Source organism: Haemaphysalis longicornis, unplaced genomic scaffold (assembly GCF_048455015.1).
Source record: "Haemaphysalis longicornis isolate Haplotype H1 unplaced genomic scaffold, Haemaphysalis longicornis Haplotype H1 scaffold_10, whole genome shotgun sequence".
Classification (NCBI taxonomy): Eukaryota; Metazoa; Arthropoda; class Arachnida; order Ixodida; family Ixodidae; genus Haemaphysalis; species Haemaphysalis longicornis.
Window position 1 is genome coordinate 62,126,221 of NW_027526204.1, and position 21,528 is coordinate 62,147,748.

General features: G+C 46.9%; 1 protein-coding gene across 7 annotated transcripts in view; it reads right to left on the reverse strand.

The window, feature by feature from the left end:
* The window catches only part of LOC144158632 (muscle calcium channel subunit alpha-1-like), a 649,353-nt gene that overhangs the window by 136,434 nt on the left and 491,391 nt on the right, over nt 1-21,528 (reverse strand). For all 7 annotated transcript variants that reach the window (XM_077689654.1, XM_077689653.1, XM_077689656.1 and 4 more), the window contains 3 exons: nt 8,368-8,507; nt 5,939-6,045; nt 888-1,040 (listed from right to left, as the gene is read on the reverse strand). In XM_077689654.1, the coding sequence (XP_077545780.1) occupies nt 888-1,040; nt 5,939-6,045; nt 8,368-8,507 (400 nt within the window). The remainder of the gene's footprint in view (nt 1-887; nt 1,041-5,938; nt 6,046-8,367; nt 8,508-21,528) is intronic.

Genomic DNA, 21,528 nt, shown 5'->3' on the forward strand with positions numbered 1-21,528 from the left:
CGGCGATATATATTTTTTTATTCGTCGACGGAAAGTGGGGTGCTGGTTATATGCAAGGGCGAGTTACACGCGTGGAACTACGGTATGTAATCCAATTACCTTTTGCAATAACGGGTAATATACCGAATAACTTTCGTTGCCCAAGTAATTCCAGAGATAAGAGGTTGATAACTTCCGAAATGCTTTTCGGAAACCACCCTAAAGCTGTACCCGCAGTAAACAAGTGTTTACAGACTGCCGCCAATCTTCAGAGCGCACCACAGCAGTTAACCAGGTGGTTTCAAGAAAAAGGTGGGAGGCCATGCCGGTGGAGGTCGTGTTCGTTTGTGCTTGTAAAAGAAGGGGGGAGGGGTATTCAGCCCCAAATGTTCTATCCTCGTGAGTGGATGTGCACACGGGAATTCAGACTGTTCCGAAGGCAGTCGAAGAATGAGCGTCCACCAGGCTTAACCACTACCTCCCGTTTCGAACTAGACTGTGTAGTAGTAGTAGTAGTAAATATTGCTGAATGAGGCGGACTTAGCCTTGCATAGCTGCCGGCAATTGCTCCGCCTAATCGTCCCCAATACAATATCAGGGACTCTCAAAGTCATCACACCTCACTTAGTCGTAAAATAGACACACAATGTCACCACACCTCACTTAGTCCTGTGGACTGCAAGAATCCGAGTAGGAGATGAGACACCTCTCTGCGCATAACGCAGTGGTCCTTAGGAAAATGTCCTGTGCACGATACGACTCCCCTTATTCTTTCAAGCGGTAAACGCTAGAAAGGAACTGCTGTTTCAATCCTTGCTGTGAGGCCTGTATGGTGTGAGCCGGAATGTCTCCCAAAGCACCACTGTGAACAACACCGTGGGCCCGCACTGCAGAGACGCTGCACTCACCCGTCGCATTGTTGTAGCAGGTCTGGTGCAGTTTTCCCGAGAACAGCTCGAGCCCGATGATGGCATAGATGATGATGACGAACACCACGAGGAGAGCGATGTGGAGCAAAGGCACCATGGCTTTCAGAATGGAATTCAAAACAACTTGTAAACCTGCACGCGCGCAGTGCGGGGAAAAGGAGAGGGGAGACAAAGAAGAAGCCATCGGAATGTAGGTCACGTAATGTATCATGTGTAGCACTACGGCGCGCCTCATAGCCCAGGGCTGGCTTCTGCGTGTTAGACCTCAAAACTTCTACAACTGAACACAAAACATTCGGCCACCTTCAAGAATAACTGCGCGAAAATACTTTGCATGCCACCCAAGATTTTTTCCGTGCTCAGTGTTTAATAAAAAAATAGGCCGCGAATCTGCTCCTTTCGTTGCAAATGTCGTCAAAATACGATAGTCTTTGTAGACATTTGCCAAGGAAATACCCCCCTTCGCTTTCCCGCTCACCTCTCATGCTGTTCCTGTACTGTCGCGCTCATTCCAAGGTAAACACGCTAGTCCTTCGGATTAATTTTGACCACTTGGAGACACTTAACGTGCGCCTAAATCTCGGCACGTGGCCGTTTCCATTGTCGCCACCACATAACAAGCAGCCGCCTCATTGTCCTTACCAGCACAACGCCTTAGCCAGTGCGCCACCGCGGCGAGTGTGGCCAAGTTCCAGCTCAGGGAATTATTTTAACACGTTCCAGGGACGTGGAAGCTATTGGCTCTAACTAATGAGGGGTAGCTTGAACTGCGAGTTGCGCATGAATTATTTAGCTTTTTGAATTGTATTTCTTCACTGTTTTTGTACGCAAGGTGGGCTTTTTGCGCCATATAACCTTTTCTCAAAGTGTTCTGCTAGGTTCCTGAATGGTCTGCCTTTTGAGAGGTCTAAGAGAAGAAAACAGTTTTTTTTTTCTATGACAAAGCAATGTTAATACGGGCGAGGCAATTCTGTTGAAACAAATCACCAGCCCTCGGTGACGAAAGTTTAAAGGCAGCGTAAGATTTTTGTATTCATATAATATTGTGTGCAAGAATTGAAACACCAGAATGAATCTCTTGGCGTTTATCTCTTGGCGTTTATCTGCGCTAAAGGCTGACACTTTACCCGAATCTTTCATTACAACAGAACCTTTAGTTTTTTCTACACTTCCGGACCTGCCCGGATCCACACTGCGAGTGTTTTATGTTCTTCCATTCCGCTCTTGTTTCATCAGTTATGAGTGTGCACCTCAGCAACTTCACTTTTGTGAGGTTCATACAACACAATCTCAATAATTTCAATAGGTTTGCCTGGTTGCTTTTTTGGTCGTGGTGTCGTTGAGAAGTGTGACAGAAAATGTTCTGGCATTTTCGTTAATTACACGCAGCCGTGCGAATACAGCTTTGGCACTGTGACTTCTGGAGTTGACTTGCGCGTTCTCGACGAAGGCTTGTTATTCAATTGAAGTGAGTTAAAACAACCCAGTTCCTGTTAATAAGCGTGGATTACCGAATGTCCTTAGGGGAATCAGCGAGGCAAACGGGAGCAATATGTCATGCAGAGATGGACTGATCCCGTCCTTAGCGCTGCTTGCGCGTGAAGAGCTACGTTGCCAGCTCCAGACAGAACATACCAGGTGCGGTATTCTCGTGTTTGTCCGTTTTGAAAACGTCCGTTTTGCGTCCGTTTTACTGTGACGTAGTTCCAGTTGGAGGCGGGCTTTGGGTTGACTTTCGCGCAACTGTTCTCGTACACCCATTTTAAACGACTAAACCTATTTTAAACTATCTTTTATGTGTTTATTGTTCCGCCAGCGAACCAACAACAAGGCGACGAAAAATCGCCCCCTCCGAATCGTCTGCTCCGAGAAGCCGCGCCTCATAGCTCCGCCGTGCTTGCATGACGTCACATCCGGGTGTTCGCTTTTAGCCGATCAGGGCTTGCTCAAAACGGACGCTTTTGAAACGGACACAAAACGGACAAAACACTAGAATACCGCGCCAGAACAGACGAAAAACGCACCTTAGACCATTCTTTAGCTAAAAGGCGCCTTACCGTGGCTACGTGCAGAAGTTAAAATCAGAACCAGTGACTCTTAAAGCATTCAGCGGAAGCTAGCTCCGAAACTAAAATTCAGCGATTTTTTTCTTAGCTTCTGTAAACCGCGCACCGCCACAACTAAGTACGTTATGTGGCAAAGCCTCTCTTTGTTGATCCAAGTTGATAAATATTTGCGGCCAGGAAGCCACTGACCTCGGGTTAAATTTCAGTGCAGAAAAATCAGGAATAATGGCTTTCAATGACGCTACCACCGACGTAGTGTCTATCCAACAAGGCGAATTACCTAGAGTGAAGGAATATAAATATTTGGGAGTGTGGATAAACGAAGGGGATAACTACTTAAGTACTCACGAGGAGCAACTTAAGGTTAGGGGAAAGCGAAACGCAGCTATAATGAAGCATAGAGCTCTGTGGGGGTATAACAAATATGAAGTAGTAAGAGGAATGTGGAAAGGAGTAATGGTTCCGGGTCTCATGTTTGCGAATGCTGTACTCTGCTTAAAATCAGACGTTCTATCAGGCCTTGAAGTAAACCAGAGAATGGTAGGACGTTTGGCCTTAGGCGTGCATGTAAAAACAACTAACGAAGCAGTTCAGGGAGATATGGGCTAGGCGTCGTTTGAAGTTAGAGAAGCTCAGAGTAGAATATGCTTTGAGATGAGGTTGAGGGCAATGGATCAACGAAGGTGGGCAGCTAAGGTTTCCAGGTACCTATACTTGAAAAGCGTGGACACGCAGTGGTTAAGAAAGACTAGAAGGCTAACGATGAAATACGGAAAGAACAGTGGGGAATCCAAAACAGCCAAGGTAACCAAAAAAGAGGCAAGGCAGATTGAAACGAATAAATGGAGAAAAAAAATGGAGGCTAAAACGTCGTTAGAGATGTACAGGGCTGAGAAGATGAACATCAGAAAGGAAAATTTCTACGATAATTCCCAGGGCAGTGCTTTGCTTTTTGAGGCTAGAGCAGGTTGCCTGCGAACTAAGAGTTTTGTGGGGAAGTATTCACAAAATGATGGGGTATGCGTGGTCTGCGGAAAAGAAACAGAAACTATGCGGCACATAGTGTTAGAATGTGAGGGTATTCATCCAAATCTACATGAAGGGAATATTGGGCTTTCAGAAGCCCTAGGATTTAAGGGTATCAGAGAGGAAGTTAACTTCAAGGCTGTCGAGGGGACGAAAAGAAGATTAGAATACTGGTGGACGAAAAGCAGAGAGGGGAATATTGCCTAGGACAGTTACCACCTGTAACAGGGAAAAGAAAGTATTTCGGGCCTAATAAGCGTTAGTGCCTGCCCTAAGCAGCGCTAGTATTAGGCCAAGAGTGTAAAACATGGTTATATTGGTCCTTTTTGGTAAGATGACGTGTCATCACCCCGCTTCAAAGGGGAAACCAATAGGAATCATCATCATCATCATCACCAGTATTTTATTTACTTTAAGCGCAAAAAGTTCTATGTTTTCGAGGTTCGAACACTTCTCCCCAATTCTTTCCCTTCCATCCAAACGAATGTGGCGATTGCACAATACTTGTGGACAGCTGCCACTTCCACGTGAATTTTCTGCAATTTCGCCTCGGCAGCAGCCTGGCAACGTTCATTTTGATTCCTCGCCCCTTGGCGATGGGGTCAAGTCCTAACTGCCGCAGTTACGTACTGATTACCCGACATACGAGTGTGCAAGAAATAAAAGCAAATAGTTGCTGTTCTAACACGCATTCACCTTAGCGAAACGCACGAGCGTATGTTTAGTTGAAAATAACGCTTACTATGCTTTGCACCGGGTATGCGATCGAAAATAACGCTAGAATGAAAAGGAAATTTGCTTATGAACATTCATTATCGGTAATTTCGGAAGCTTCGTCTTTGCCAAGTGCGTGGAGTTCGAAACACCACCATTGTGTGAGCGCATGCGCGAAGGTAAAATTGAAAATGAAAATAATTTTGCTACCTTAATCAGGCATAGCGGAGGAACTGGTAGTATAAATGCAGCCTAATGTCTCGGCGCAGAACTAAGGCATATGCTTGTCCCAGGTACCGCGTTCATGCTGCCGCTAACGGTGCTTTGTGTGTTTTGTTGTCCACGTCTGGCCGTGCCTGACTGCCTTATTTATCTTCGTAGTAAAGTGCGCGTTTCCCTCTCCTGCTTTTGTATGCCGCACAAGCTATTATATTTCATACTGGGATTGTTCATACGTCATGTAACCACTTCACTATTGGATGCTCTTCATTGTTTTTGATGTAATCCGACTGTTCGAGAAAGTAGAGCGCGCAAAGATACATTCTCGTATGGCAAACACCGTGGCATTCGATTCGCTGAAACTCGCCTGCGCACGTTATTTTGTTGACTGCTCCTTCGTCGCTTGTGTATTCTTTGAGTACTTAGCGGGGAATAGGTTCGCTCTAATAAACTTTGCCCCTTGAAGATACCTGTGTCGTCCTTCGCTACGTGACAATATTTACCGAAACTTTCGGGAAGTTGTCGCTAATATCCTATTATTGGGTGTTGATACGCGAAGTTCTGCTACTTTTTATCAATAAACGCCACCCGATCACATGCTCCCACTAAGCCCGATCAAAGCAGTACCATTATAGGAAAATTAAACAAGAACGCTAAAATAAGGACCGGACCACGTGACATCTGAGCTTAGGGCTCGTGGAGATTCAGTAATGGCTCTGTTCGAGCCTTTTAGGAAGCACCGTTCCTGCACTGCATCGCTGTAAGTGAGCCATGCAATTATTCTTTGGCTTACGTGAAAGGAACTCTGTCAAATCGTGCGTGTTCTAGTTCCTATGTTAGTGTGAATTCCGTTCACTCCTTATGAAAACTTTGCATTCATACGTCGCATATTATAAGTGAGTAAGCGTCGCCTATAATACGGGACGTTTGGAGCTTCGTGCAAAGGATCGAGTCACATGCAAAAGAGGGAAAGGAGGTGAAACGCAGGCAGGAACACTGACTTACTTGGCACTCCAGAAACTAGCCGCAATGGCCTCAAAACTCGGAATGCACGCAACGCTTTCACGTCGAAGCCTTCCCTCATAAATGTGGATAAGGCTGTACTGATAAGACTGAAAATAGACAAGAGGTATGGGACAGAGAAAAAGACGTCAGTAGAAATTGGGGGGGGGGGGGGGGGGGGGGGGGGAAGATGCACACTTTGAAATAGTACATATTGAGCCACTTTTACATAGTGCAAGAAAGGAGGATTGAGAAAGCTGTGAATGGCTGTGACAATTCTCAGAAGGTTTCTCTCTTCTTTTTTTTTCAACTACAATGTTTTTGAAGGTATCGCCCAATACACCTACGGGTCGTCGACAAATTGAGAGTTATATTGAGTTACAGGTTGTGGCTCAAAGTTGCCGCTGGCCCTGTCCGCTTCTTAGGCCTGTTGCCATTTCTTTACGTTATGTATGCAAAAGCGAAATCAGGGCGCATGAGGTGGGTTTCCGGACAAGGACAGTAAAGGACAGCGCAAGGGCTTATTTCAAGATATTTTTCTTAGGAGAGAGTTTCTCGCTTCGACATAGCTGGGGATTTAATGAAAAAGTGGCAGAATGCTCTCAGCGGGGCAGAAAAAAAAACTTAATTATTCATGGGGCAAAATTACATGTCGTGAGCAAAAAAAAATAATAATCACGCATTGTGCGGACTCAATGATGTCAACACATACATGAGGCATCGAATGGTCTTCGGTAAAAGGCAAAGACTCTTCCGTAGGTCAATTAGAAATAGATAGCGCGTTTGATTGGCGCAATGGCATCTAGCTCCAGTGCCGGAGGATCCGTCATTAGCAAAAATACGGGACGCAATGTAAATACAGAACACTCGCCTTTAGTCTAAACAGAATACTAAGAGCTCTTAGATGTTTTGAAACAGCTTGAACAGTAGCGAATGAAGAAGATTTGAAATGACAGTAATCACAAACTCGTTTTGCCCTCAACGCGCATGACAGACATTAAACAGTCTGATTAAGCATCTCGCGAATTAAATTGATGTTTTCAAGATCTATCAACCACTGCAATATTCAAGGAAAGCTATCGCAAGTCTCTGTTCTGTATGTTTTATCCTCTCAGTTCTTCATTCATTTTATTCATTTATTTATTTATTTATTTATTTATTTATTTATTTATTTATTTATTTATTTATTTATTTATTTATTTATTTATTTATTTATTTATTTATTTATTTATTTATTTATTTATTTATTTATTTATTTATTTATTTATTTATTTATTTATTTATCACCAATTGATCTATTTTCTTTTATTTTCGTCGATGCACCAATCACGAGTTTAACACTATCAGCAACATATAACAAAGAAAACGTTGACAGCTCATTTTCAGGCACAGTGAACGCGTGCTCTTCTTAAACGAAAACTGCAAAATGCTACAGGCTATTACGCTCACATAAAGCAACAAAGCACACCGAAACCGCTCCTTCATAGCCTCTTTAAAGCGCTAGCGGCTCTTTCGCCATCAGCAGCCATCGGCCTGCTGCCGCGAACAATAACCTTTGATTTGCCCGAGGCCATCAGCCATTGACCGCGATCACCGCCATACTGTCCCGCGACACATAAAGCGCATATGTTGCTTCTTCCTCATTCTCCTCTCAGCTGTTCCAATAAACGCTTACCGCGATGGTAGCGCTTCTTCCACCTCGACGCTTGAGTCTCGTCGCTAGAGTTCGACGCCCCCCCCCCCCCCCCCCCCCCTCGGCCTAAAAGAATGTTATCTCGTTTAATTTATCATTATCATCAGCTGCAGCAGCAGAAGCACTGCAGGGCAAAAGCCTCTCCCATCAATCTACAGTTATCACGGTCCTGTGCTAACTGCGACCAATCTATCCCCGCAAACTTCTTGATCTCATCTGCCCATCTAACTTTCTGCCGCCCCCTGCAAAGCTTGCCTTCTCTAGGGATCCACTCTGTTACCCTTAATGACCAGCGGTTATCTTGCCTTCGCATTACATGCCCTGCCCACGTCCATTTATTCTTCTTAATTCCTACTAATATGTCCTTAACACGCGTTTGTTCCCTCACCCACTCCGCTCTCTTCTTGTCCCTTAATGTTGCACCTATCATCTTCCGTTCCATTTCTCGCTGAGTCGCCCTCAATTTCAGTTGAACCCTTTTAGTGAACCTTTAAGTTTCTGCCCCGTAAGTGAGTACCGGTAAGATGCAGCTGTCATACACTTTCTTCTTCAGGGACAATGGGAGGCTGCCATTCATTATCCGAGAATGCCTGCCGAATTCATTTTGTAATTTGTTAGTGTGGCTCGACTTCAAAACCGACGCGTAATTCGCGTTTCGGTGTAGTGGTCGTCATTGATCCCACTTGCTACATAGGCACACACGCAAGTATGATATAGAGAAGGAGAAAAAGGTACTCACCCTATAACTACAATTATGAAATCTAGAAAATTCCATGAGTTGCGTAAGTAAGCACCTGGGTGTAACAGGAAGCCGTAGGCAATAATTTTCATAAAGCATTCGGCTGTAAATATCACTAGAAATATATACTCCACTTTTTCCTGGAAAGAGAGAGAGAGAGAGAGAGAGAGAGAGAGAGAGAGAGAGAAAAGAAAGAGATGAGAAAGGAGTAAGGCGCATCAACGTAAATTCTCCACAGAAAAGTCATCCACAGAATTATTTCACCACATTCTAACTCTCTCTTAAAAATGGATCGTCATAATTTTGAATTTTGGCAAAAATACTGAGAAATTTATACCAGTGAAAACGTATATTGTTTAGCCCTGCAATTACCCGTTTTTCTGAAAGCTGCCCTTTTTATTTTAATTCCTTCACTAAGGAAAAAAATGCCACATCTTTTTGTTTGTTTCAGTTTCCTAAGCAAAACCAGAATTACCCTGCCAGCCACATGGAGGGTTACGATCTACAGCAAGACTTCGTTACGAGATCGAACACCATTTTCGAGTTATCTCTTTGTTACATATTATTATCAGTTGTCGCAGCCCAGTACTTAAGTGTTCGAGGCACCGCCACCGATATATCGGAATACCACTCTCAAGAAATTCTTTCTCCGTCTCAGTTTTTTTTGGGGGGGCGTTATAACAAGAAATCACAGTATTTTGATGAGACGAGCACTTAAGCGAACCTGCAGTGCACGCACCCTCTGTAGTGATCGGCAAGTCAATTGCTCAAAGAGCGGAGTTTCTAGAGCACATGTGGAATTGCTACCCTAACCACAAGCATATCTACACTGATGGATCGGTGACGGCCACATCATCTGTTGTCGGAATCTGGGTTCCATCAACGCGCACCACAATTGCGGCCAGGTTAAGCGACAAAACAACGTCGACGACCTCAGAACTTGCTGCCTCGCGCTCCGCTTTGCAGTACATTCTTGGGCAAGAAGCTTCTGTGTGGGTGATTTTCACATATTCACGGGCGGCGCTACAGTAACTAGCATCATTCCCGCGCGAGCAACTGGCCCACGAAATACACACCCTGCATACACAGGCTGCCAGCATGCTTCACAAGGTAGTGTTACAGTGGCTACCTGGACATTGTGGGGTGAATGGGAATGTAGTGGCCGACGAAATAGCTTGCGCGGCCCACACCCAATCTATCATCCCGATTCCTTTCTCTAGACGTGACGCCGCGACACTTGCGTACTCCGCGTGGCGCGGCATTCACAACTCTCCATATGGACGGACGGGACAAAAAATTATCAGCCATTATACAGAATTGATCCCGCCTGCAGTTTTCGAATGCCGTGTGGCCTGGGAAAGCGCGACGAAGCAGTCGTTCATCGCATTCGCCTCAACGTCGCTTTTACCAGCCACTACTTGCACAAGACGCGCCGAGTTGCCTCCCGTCGCTGTCAAGTATGCAGTGTCCGTGAGGACATAGGACATGTACTGTGTGTGTGTCCCCGTTATGACACCCCGCGGCTAACCTGGAAGACAACTTTGAGACTGCGTGCTGATGCACCATTGAAGCTTTGTGACGCCATTGGTCCTTGGCATTCAACTGCCGCAGCAACACGGAGTACACGGGCTTTGGTGTCATTTCTCCGGGACTCCGGCCCGAACTAAACTCTGTGAACGTTTGCCTTAACTTCACTTCTGTTTGTGCGCCGTGTGCGTGATCCTGCATTTGTCAGTTTGTGTGCTTATTTGCTTTTGTAGTGTCTGTATGAGTTTTGGTGTCTTCGTTTCCCTTCACTTTCGCACATCTCATGTTCATGTGGAGTAGCAAGCCAAGCTCGCTGCCAGGCTGACTTCTCTTCATTCATTAAAGGCATTCCTCCTCCTCCTTTCCCCTCTTACTTCGACCACCTGCAAGTGAACTTAACCACACTCTGTGAGCAAGTACAACCGAGTATAAAATCACAACAGGAATACCGCAAAAACCTAACAAGAATTCCTGTCGTACGACAAAAAAATTTGTTGTGACAGCAGAAGTACTGTTGTTACGACAAAGCCATCTATTGTTACGACAAAGCCACCTGTTGTTACGACACACATTTCTGTCGTAACGACCAAGTGAATTTTCTCAACGACAATCGTTCCTGTAGTCACAACAGAACGGACACTTACGCTACTCTTCACAATGGGCAATAACATTCAAACCATGTGCAACTACTCATGGAACATCAGGATCACAACAAGATAGAAATTCGGCACGACGTAACATCAAAATCACGACAGGAATACGAATCACGACTGGACATCAGAATCACGACACGACAAGAATACGACTATACCCGGTGACAACTTAAGAACGGCACCGGAAGTTGCCGCTGTGCCTTATCACCGTAGCCGGATGTTTCACCGCGCGGCGCAAGTAGGGCGTTACTGGGAATATTTTGATCATGGCGTTTGCCGTTCCCGTGATTTTTTGGACTTAATATGCTTATAAACGACTCCAGTGACGACAAACAAACTGCGTGAGGCAAGGCAGACGATATCACGCATTCATAGCAAACCTCTTTCAAAACGCGAGCGCACTGACGTCACGGGTCCGGCGCTTTGGCGGAGTGATACACTGCATGAGGTGGTGCCGTTCTTTAGTTGTAACCGAGTATAGACGACAGAACGACTCGCGAAAATACGACAAACTACAGAAATTTTTCTTGTCACTTTCGACTAGGAACGAACCACTAGAGTAACGACGACAGCCGTAATCCGGATCACCCGTACTGGTTCCATTCGAAGCACGCGAACATTTAAAATGGCGTCCGGCTACTTTCTCACTCATAAGCGTTAGAAAGAAGTCGCTGAATTTCGAGCTTCACATCAATCCCGAAAATGTTTAAGTCACCTTCGATTTCCCGAGGTTTTTCCGCGGGGTAATGAAAACCGTCGGCTGGCGTTGCTGACGAACCGACAAACTATTCGTGGCAGGCACGCCGACTGGGAAGAGGTCCGGAAAAGGGTTCCTGTTCATCTATTCCATCCCGCCGGGAGTAAATTCGAAAGGTGTAGGGATCGGCGAAAGTACGGCAAACTACAAAGACACGAAAATAAATATACCAACGCCCTTACATCGTTCAGGAGCAATCCTGCAACTGCATAAAAGAAGTCACTTCGGTGCCGCTGAAGCGAGACGGTAAAAAACGCTAATGCGTTTCCCGCTCACAAAGGGGCTCCCGTAAGACCCTTTTGGTCAGGAATGAGGGGAATGAAGGAAGGGAAAAACTGGCGGGAAAACCTGGCGGGAAAAGCTGAAATGGCGGGAAAAACCGAAGCGCATGCAAAGCGTCTCCTCGAATCAATCACGAGCCGCCCCTTTGTTCGGAGCCGCCCAGAGCGCGTACCCCACTTCCCGAATGAGGGGACCCGTTTGCCACCATCTCGTTTGTTCCCCCCTTATCTTGCCTTTTTTTTTTTGTTCCTTTCTACCATTTTTTACCACGTCCCGTCATTCCTGTCACTCCTATTTCTTTAAATGCGCTCTCTTTGTTGCGTATTTTCATCTTTTAATCATTCAAGCGCCCGGCGTTCTGGAAGTTTGGCGCGAACGACGCGCGAATGCGAGCAAGAATCGGCAGCGACAACGCCCTCCCCGTTTGTGTGGGAATGCCTTCGATTGCCCCCGGAGAGATTCGTGCGTGTTTATGTACCGACTGCTAACTTTCTTTTTGTGCAACGGCTATTCGCTGATTACCCCGCGACCTGAGCACTGCGCCAAATTAAAAACACGGAGCTTATCACTGAGAGACAAGGCAGAAAAGGCGGGAGAAGAGAGATAAAAGCAACGTTGCCTTTCTCCCCCTCTCTTTCTGTTTTTCGCACTCCTCCTCGGCCACTCTTCCTCGCGTTCCCTCCAGCTTTTATGAGGACGACGAGTGGGAAGTTATAATGGGGGCGACACCGCCGTCTCACTAATTGCTACCCGAGGGCGTTCACAATGACGTCGTCTTGAAACTTAAACACTGGAATCAGTGAGGTCGAGCAGTTTTCTTTCTTGGAAGTTGAAAAGATGAAACACGCATTGGCACAACAAGTGGGATATTTTGCTTTTATGCATCGCGGCCTCCTCATAAAGGTGGTGTTTTGTTACTCCTGCTGGGAACGTACTGAACACCTTCGAGGTCGAGAGAAAGCCAGCTTGTTGACTTTTCATCTGGCTTATTTATTGCAGGAGTGGCTGCCAAATCCACAATTACAGTAGGTTCGTGCGCTAGACTGCAGCTCATGCTATCCGTGTGAAGCCTTAAAATGTTTATAGCATTACAACGTCGTTGCGGGGGCCTTTCGGTCTCGATGGTGTTTGCGCGCCGTGCCTGGAGTTGTGCGCCGTCGACCGCAAAGTACGGTCTCGCCGCCACGCCCGAGCGAGGGCGGTAAAAACAAATGAATGGGGTGCGCGCGTGAAGTGCGTTAAACGCTAGAGGGGACAGGTACTGTGCCCTCTGCAACGCTTTGGCCTGTGGCGTCAAAAAAAAGATTAATGGCGGTGATTAAAACATTCCTTGCTTCGACCACTGAAGGCAAAGAGAGGGCTATACGAGGTCGCTTCACTTGTGGAGTGCGTTGCGCGGAGGCGTTGAGCGCGAAAAAGAACACCAAAAATGTGGAAGCAGTGTAGCAATATACAGGGTGATCAAAATTAAGTCGGGCGGTTTTTTTTTCTTAATTAGGCGCTTATATTTACTCGAAGAACACCACTACATTGAGGTTACGTGCCCAGGGGGACGCCTAATTATGTGTTGATTATTAATGTCGATGGCTTTCATTAACTAAAATGGAATAATTAACTTTTTAGTGGATGCAGTAAGCGGGCATAATGGTATTCAAAAGTTAGACGCAATCGTGTTTCTCCGCAGTTTAATTTGGCAGAATTCTTCTCGCGTATTCCTGCTCCGAGATAATGAACTGCGAAGTTTAATTGCCATTCACATAATTACGCCTGCATGACATTGAATAAAGACCCGCCGCGGTGGCTCAGTGGCTAAGGCGTTGCGCTGCTGAGCACGAGGTCACGGGTTCGATTCCCGGCCGCGGCGGCCGCTTTTCTGATGGAGGCGAAAAGCGAAAACGCCCGTGTGTACGAGATTTCGGCGCACGTTAAAGATCCCCAGGTGGTCAAAATTAATCCGGAGCCCTCCACTACGGCGCGCCTCATCGCCCGCGTTGCGTCGGCGCGTTAAACCCTACAATCAATCAATCAATCACATTGAATAAAGGCGGACAGCTCCACTCTTTTGTTCTGTGTTTCGGTAGCGATTCCGAGATCTGCCGTTTGCGATAACGCCGGCCGAGATTGAAAGGGTGCCAGTTATCACTTTTGCCTATGCCTCCACTCCGTTGTCAAACTAAACACCGTACACCGCAAGCACGTCACAACGGGCAGGTGGTTTGCCCTGGTCTTCACTGTCTGGAATGCGTAATCATGCGAAGGGAAATTAAACTTCGCAGTTCGATGCATCCTGTATTGTTTTTGTTTTGTTTTTTAGCGCTGATAGATTACTCTAGATCATCATCCCGAAATTAAGAATACGAACGTTTAGGTCGTTGAAATTTTGGTCTCCGGTTTCTCAAGATTAATTATTTGCTTTGTGGCGTGGAACAACCTCCCACCTACATGAAAAATATATGCAGTGAAGCCTATTCAACGTAGAGGGCCGAGGAGGAAGAAAATAGAATATCTAGTGAGCTAAACGTGATCATAGTGAAGCTATAATCGCAACTGAACTGACAATCCAGGAACAATACTTCGTTTAGACAGCATAGTTTAAGTTACCTTAGCTTAGGTTAGGCAACGTCTGTTACAGCTACTAACTGACAAATATACAACCCGTAAGGGTAGAAGAAGCTACAGTGTTAAAATACACCCTGAAGCAGTGACGAAAAAGGAAAAAGCAAGGACAAACTTTAGTACAGGAGCGCGGGAAAAATGTCTCCTGTAGTACGACGAATAACAAGATGGGACATCGTTACAAATTCGATTGGACGCGGACACAACTACGTTCGCGGCGTTTTTCTGGGGTCTTTTTCCTGTACCCTCACTAAGAAACATGGCTTAACTGTTTCCAAATACCCAAAAACAAGACGCAAACGGGCGAAGTGGAGATGAAGTAAAGTCGTGATGGGCGACAATGATGACAAAATGGGAGGCGTACGATTCGAGATAAGAAGTCGTGGTGTTCTGTGCGCTAGTTGCGGACGTAGATAAAGAAGAACAATACAGGCATTTCCCCAGTCGAAAGGCAGAACAACCTAAAAAGCAGGCCAGAGAATACAAGACTACCACCAGAATCAGTTGTGATCTGGAACTCAGGGAAGTCTAGTTAAGGTTAGTCTCGTTTGTTTGAGGGAAGCTTACTAGCATTGGGCGGGAATGGAGATTGTGATCGCGTTCACTTTTGCAATCTCTGCGTTCGCGCAATTTCGTATGATTTATCGGCATATTCCCGTACATAAACTCACAATGTAAAACGAGCGGATGAAATAAGAGGGGGGGAGGGGGCGTAGAAGCTACACGAGCCCACACTAAGTTTCCCAAAATGATAAATCTCAACATGTAGGCGGGCCGTATCAACGATGTAAAATGTCAAATTTCAAATATATAACTGGCCCGTCAACATACTTTCTTCGATATTTCTATTTGATGTTTTTTTTTTTTGCTTTTTAACTTAAACGGCTTTACGGTTTATCTGACCTTCCTTTTTGTCTGAGACTGCGTTTGTTTTAGTCATCTCGCACAGTGAAAAATTGCACATAGGCCATATGGCTGTTTCTTCGCCATTATTCTGTCCTGATGCTAACGTTTGTGAAACAAGTTGAATAGTTTGCCTAAATATATGGTTTTACACCCCGTTGTTCTCACAGTATTCGCGGTGTTTCTAGGAAAGCTTCCCAGAAGACTTGCTTTGGCCTAGCCGTACCCGGCCTAACCGAACCCAACCTCTAAGGGCACCCAAAGTAACCAATGCTGCGTTCCTCACCTTAAAATAACGCACTAAATGGTTTTTCTTAAATGAACTCAGAACTGACCCGGGTAAACATTTTCCAACAACCTCTTAGGCTTTGGCAACCACCCAAAGCTATCGGCCTTTTCCTGCGACGAGCAAACTTGAATCTTTTACTTTTGTTCTCTTCAATAAAATGCAACTGCTTTATTCTCTCGCTGAAGTCTGGTGAACGCTCATTAATGCAAGGTAAAGTAAACCCAGGAGCCTTATCCAGCTAATCAAAGCCCTCTTCACGTGACCCGCTGACGTCACGAGATCAGTATCGCTCACTCCTCGTAGCCGGCGCAGGGCGGGGTGCTCCGCCATGTGGTCTTGGGCAACTAATGGCGAATTCCATTGGGAGAACAGGAGCAAGTGGAGCGAGCAGCCATAGCAGCACACGGGAGTAACGGGGACGTGTGCTTTCGTTCCGCGTATGAAACATTCGCGCTGCTGCGGGAGCAGTGAAAAGAGGGGTAGGGCGTGATGTCAAGGGTCATGTGACCAAACTTTTCCCGCTCTCGCTTCCCGGAGCATTTCGCGCGCTCGTGTTGTCCGCACGCTGTTCCTCGCAAGTTTTGCCAGATACGTGCCGGTGGTTTTGTGTCTGCCTTCCGCATGGCGACGAATGAAGAAGCCGAGCGGATGTTCATGTCCATGAAAGGGTCACCATCGTATCTCCCAAAAATTAGCTGCGAACGATAACAGCATCCGCCGTCTTTTCCAGATACTACTCTACCTTCGATCGCTGCTCCGGCGGGGTGAACAGGTGCTCGAACATAAACTCATGCAATGTCAAATCGTCGTCGTCGTCGCGGCTGCTGCTGCTGTCCGATGATGAGTTTACGCTTGAATCTGTGGTGCTTTCATCATCTAAAAGTAACAGCACCGTCCAGACGGCCACGCTTAGCTGCTGCCGTACGCAGTGAGCGACTATCGCGGCTACTGGATTCCGCCATTTTTCCTCCGCCACCCGGGGATAAAACCAGAAATGACGTAAAAGAGGTCATGTGACTTCCTCGGCGTTCCCTGTTACTCCGCCGCTGGCGACGGAGCACCGAGAACTGCTCTCGGCTGCTCTCGGAGCCAAAAAAGTGCTCCTCCTCAACCAATGAAACACAACGCCCCCGCTCCTGCCCGACCACTGGAAGACGGCAGAACTCGCGGGGGCACTTTGGGTGCAGTTAGAAGTGCTCCTGTTCGCCCAATGGAAAGCGCTATTAATCAACTCGGGGGGGAGTAGCGCGTGTTTACTTTCGCCTGACGGCACGGGTTAAGCTAGGGCTACACCGGAATAATTGTACGCGGTGTTTAATGTCGGTTAATTATCACCAAAGTCGTGCTTCCTTGCAGATCTCGGCGCGCGATTGCATTCAATTTTTGTAGCAGCGTTAGTTTCTAAATGTAACTGAATTTGTTTGGAAAAGTTGATACGAAAGGATTGCGGTTCACTTTGAACTGCGAACGTAAATTGCGGGAGCACGTTTTCTGTGGCAGGGAGAGTAAAGGGGTTTGGGGAAGCGTCCGCGCTTCAAAAGCTACGGAAAATACGAACGCCACCGTATATAAATAACGTCATTCGCGACAGTGGAGGGAAAGAAGCAAGCGCAAAAGTGAAGCCACACGGTTTAAAATTCCCGCGCTCGCCAGCACACACACACAACTGCAAGCGAGCACAAATACGCGAACATCGAGGCAGATGAGGGCTCAGCTAGGAGGGCAAAGCACCTTCCGAACTAGCAGGGAACTACCGACACAAAAACAAAACAAAATTGACCAATAACGACGAAAAGAAAGCGGGAGATCCGAGCGAAATCGGCGAGGTAAGAGGTAAGAGAGGACGACGAGGAGCAGAAACAAATGGACCCGGTCCCACGCATGGGGCGTGGAAGGGAGGAGGAAAAACACGGGAAGCTCGGAGGAGTGCGCGTGGCGACGTTGCGCCGATAACGAGGAAATGACTCTCGTCCGGGTCGCGGGCGAGGAAGGAAGAGACGGAAGCCCGGAACAAGGCCCCGCCACCGCTGCGGGTCGTTTCGTAGCCGGAGTGTTCGCGGAGTCGAGGCTCGGCGATGGGATGCAGTGCTGCTGAGCGCCGGTCGGGGAGAGCGACTCGGAGAGGAAAGTAAAACGCGCGTGGGAGCGGTGGGAGGGGAAAGAGAGGAGGATGTACAGGTACAGGCGCTTGCCCTTCGGTTGTCCTGTTTGGCCCTTTCACTTGGCTTTGTTTGCTATTTTGCGTATTCATCCTTTTTAGGTTGTTGCAGACGAATAGATGGCACCTATGCCCGTGAACGAAAGCGAGGCGTATGGACGACCTTACCCCACACCTAGCACTTCGAAGCCGCTGCCCCTCTCCATCCGCGCGCGTTTCTTCTCATATTTCAGCTCGCGTTTTACTCTCTTCTTTGTCTGGAGTCCCCCTCACAGCCGACCCTTTGATTTCTTTGTTTCCTACATGGCGCGGCGTGCAAAAGAGGCACAAAAATGCGTTTTTTGCCCTTTGAGTTTTTCCTCTTTTTTTCATTTTAGAGCCGAAGCACCGTTTTATCTTCGTTTGGGATTAAAGTTTGACGTTTTCTTACTTTTTGTGCAAGTTTGGATGCCGCCGCATTTCCTTCATCTCAAACGTTGGAGGTGACGTGTATGATGCCTCGCTCTTCAAAGATCGAGTGTACGAGCCGGAGACGACGGGCGGTGCTACTCGCCTAATGCGAGGGCGGCGTCATATCAATCCCGAACTCGCCTCTTTTCTGGACCGGAAGTGTTCATGTCGTGTATCGAAGAAAACGCTCCCCGTTAGATACACAAAGCAGCGTTCGTGATAAACGCGGGGTTCCCGTCGTTGGTGCATTCCTCCACCTTTCCTACCCTCGCCATATCTCACGCCTCATTCCCCTGATTGCCTTGGTAATATCCATCAGTGTCCGACCCATATTACGCTTGACACGTATATGCGATAGCTTTGCGGTAACATCGGTTGACCTCCGTGTGATTGCAAATGGAGTACACCTACATTTGCGTGGAGCGTATATGAGTGGCGATTCGATTGGTCTGAGCGACTCATTGGCTTTGATATTTTTTGGCTGCGTGTGTACCCTTTTCATAGTATTTTTGATTGATTGATTGATTGATTGATTGATTGATTGATTGATTGATTGATTGATTGATTGATTGATTGATTGATTGATTGATTGATTGATTGATTGATTGATTGATTGATTGTGGGTTTAACGGGCCGACGCAACGCAGGTGATGAGGCGCGCCGTATTGGAGGGCTCCGGGTTAATTTTGAGCACCTGGGCATCTTTAACGTGCGCCGAAATCTCGTACACACGGGCGTTTTTAAGTGCGAATGCACTTTATAAGCGACCCCAAACCTTCCACCGCCGGCGGCGGCGTCGGCGGCGGCGTCCGCAGTCCTCCTCTCTATATAAAAAAAAACAGCATCCGGCGCCAGGTTTCGATCCGAGGACCTTGCGGCCGCAGAGCGACGCTCTACCGACTAAGCCACGGACGCGACGCTGATATCAGTGTTAGTAACGCGCCTTATATCTTTAACGCATTCAAACTACGTCGTCAGCGGCGTGCGTTGGCGACTCAGCGGCGTTATAGCGGCTTGATAACTGCGTGGTGTACACGTGATACTACAAACCCGATGGAAGAGATGGAAGAGAAGGCGGCGAGGCGGTGGGCTGCGGGGGCCGAGCGCAAGCGACGCAAGCGGGCCGACAACCGTGCATTCGCACTTTCACATTCTCCCCCTCGGGGAAATGCGGGGGAATTTTTTGCTTGTCGCCTCCATCGGAAAAGCGGCCGCCGCGGCCGAGAATTTTGAGTATTTCTACTGCTTAAAAAAGTTTTTGTGCAGCCTTGTACGAATGCTGCGTACCTAGACCTTTCTTAGGTGTTGAGAACACCAATTCTTACTGCAATGTTGGTGCCCCAGTTTGCTGATATCGTGAGAGTAAAAACGTACTCTGCTCAGCAGCCAATAGACCTGAACTAACGCTTCCCCATCACCCCTGTTATAAATTTTAAAATTAAAATAAAAGAAAGAAAAATTTGGCCCGACGCAGCAGTCCTCTGACTACAGGTTCTCACAAAGCGTTAACAGTTTCTCTTTGCTAGAATTTTGATTGTACTGCGGATTGGATTAGGTATCTCGCGTTGTACAAACAGCATGTGTCAGAAAATCAGTAACTTCGTGTTTTCTAAATATTCTATGCAGATGCTCCGCCTTGGTCGTGACGCTCGCCGTTTTACCGGGCAACATATTAATTAAGAGAGGCAACCTGGTGTTCTTCAACCAGTACCGAAACACTGTTCAGGCCGGAGGTTCTTGCACCGCGCTCGAGTTGGAAGTATAGCCGCCAGGATTCTACCAGCGACGGAACGTGTAGCGGAAGAACGCTTTATTAATTACGGCACCGTGGTAGCTCTGACGCGTTCAATTAAACTCGCGATCAGCCCATTTGCAAATTAAACAACGTTTTATTCGCGACAAGACCCTTGCGGTTTGTGCTTGGTTCTTTGAACGCTCGCAGGTGCAAGGATCCGGAGAGTCCCCCTGCTTTGGGAATAAAAGCTCGCATCGGAACATCGCACTGATGTTTAGAGGCATTAGACATTCGCCGCCTTTCGCAGTACCTGACCTCTCTAAACGGGCAATGATTCTACTTTGATGCGGACGTCATAGATGTGGTGACCAAATGGTCAAAGGAGCAAGCACAACCATTTTTCCTGGACGGTGTCCACTATGAGAAGACTGTATATGAATACGGTCCACGTTTTGTGTTTACTTCTTCCTTATATCTTTATTTTTATTTCGTTGATACAACGTCCACTGGTGTACCTGTTTGTTCGTCTCCAAGGCCCTCTGCATGACTGCTGATAAGCGCTTCCTCTCTTTACTTTATGCGTTGAAGCATATCGAAAGCTACACTTATCGCCAGCGCAGAGCACCACTCCGTGATTTGCCCGTCGCATCTGATGCCCCTTTCAATGTTCGCTCTGCTTCCGTAGGGACTTTTTTTCAGTAACCATCTAATGGGCTTATTGCTGCAACTGAAAAGGAAGCCGGGAAATAGGAGCGACAAACAAAATGTGCAGAAATTGTGAGAATTGTCTGCTAATGCGGAAGTGTTCTTGCGGCGATTCTCTTTTTTCCTAACCTTACGTTTCCTGGGCCGTTTCTTGGTGCCATTGAAGAAACATTTCGCCGAATCCGACCTCTTCAGAGCGATCTCATCGACTGAGCCGGAGCACCGTCGTATCGCTGCATCTGCTTTTTCCGCGATACTACTGTTTAACAGGACGCTGTATTTTTTTGCTTCTGCTTTTCTGTTACGAGCTTAACGCAGCGACGTCACTGTTTCTTCCGCCACTGATTATATGAAAGGTGAAAGCCTCAGATGTATTCGAAAAAGTGAGAACTGACCGTCGTTGGCGTAAACGCGAATGGTACCAAAATGGCCACCGCTGTTCACAAAAAAATAATAAAGAAAAGTGAAAAAAAAATTCAAATCCCCCACGACACCAAATGCCTTTCTGTGGGATTTGAATTCGCGGATTCAAAGCTAGAGCAGAACGCATTGTGCGCCATTCCAGAAAGAAAAGAAAAATTAGCCTACAGCGTGCCGCTGATAGGTGAACGTAACGGCACACGAGTAGAACAGGCTCACGCGGAGGAGAGCTCTGACTGCTGTGAAGATGCCGAGTGATTTCCGGCCAGTCCGCCTGTCGGACTAATTCACGTCAAAAGACGGAGAAGCAAAGGAAAAAAAAAAGAATCTGCACCAATCCACCATGTGAATGTGGTTGGAAAGCGAAGCTGTAAGCGACACCCACAACGACTACCCATTCGACGTCACTTGAATGCACACACGTGACTCTACAAAGTGTGAAACCGGAGACAAGTGAAATGTACTAAACCACACCCTATATAACTTCGAAGAGGTATTCTTCGCTAAGGTTAAATCAATGCTTGATTCATGAATAGTGGTTGGTTGAGTTGTACTGGGGAAGCACATGAGTGGAAACTTTTTTTCAAAAATTAAAGGAAGCTCACACCAACGCATGCCTATCACTAATGGCGGTGCTGGCGGCACTGGCGATACTGGCGGTGCCAG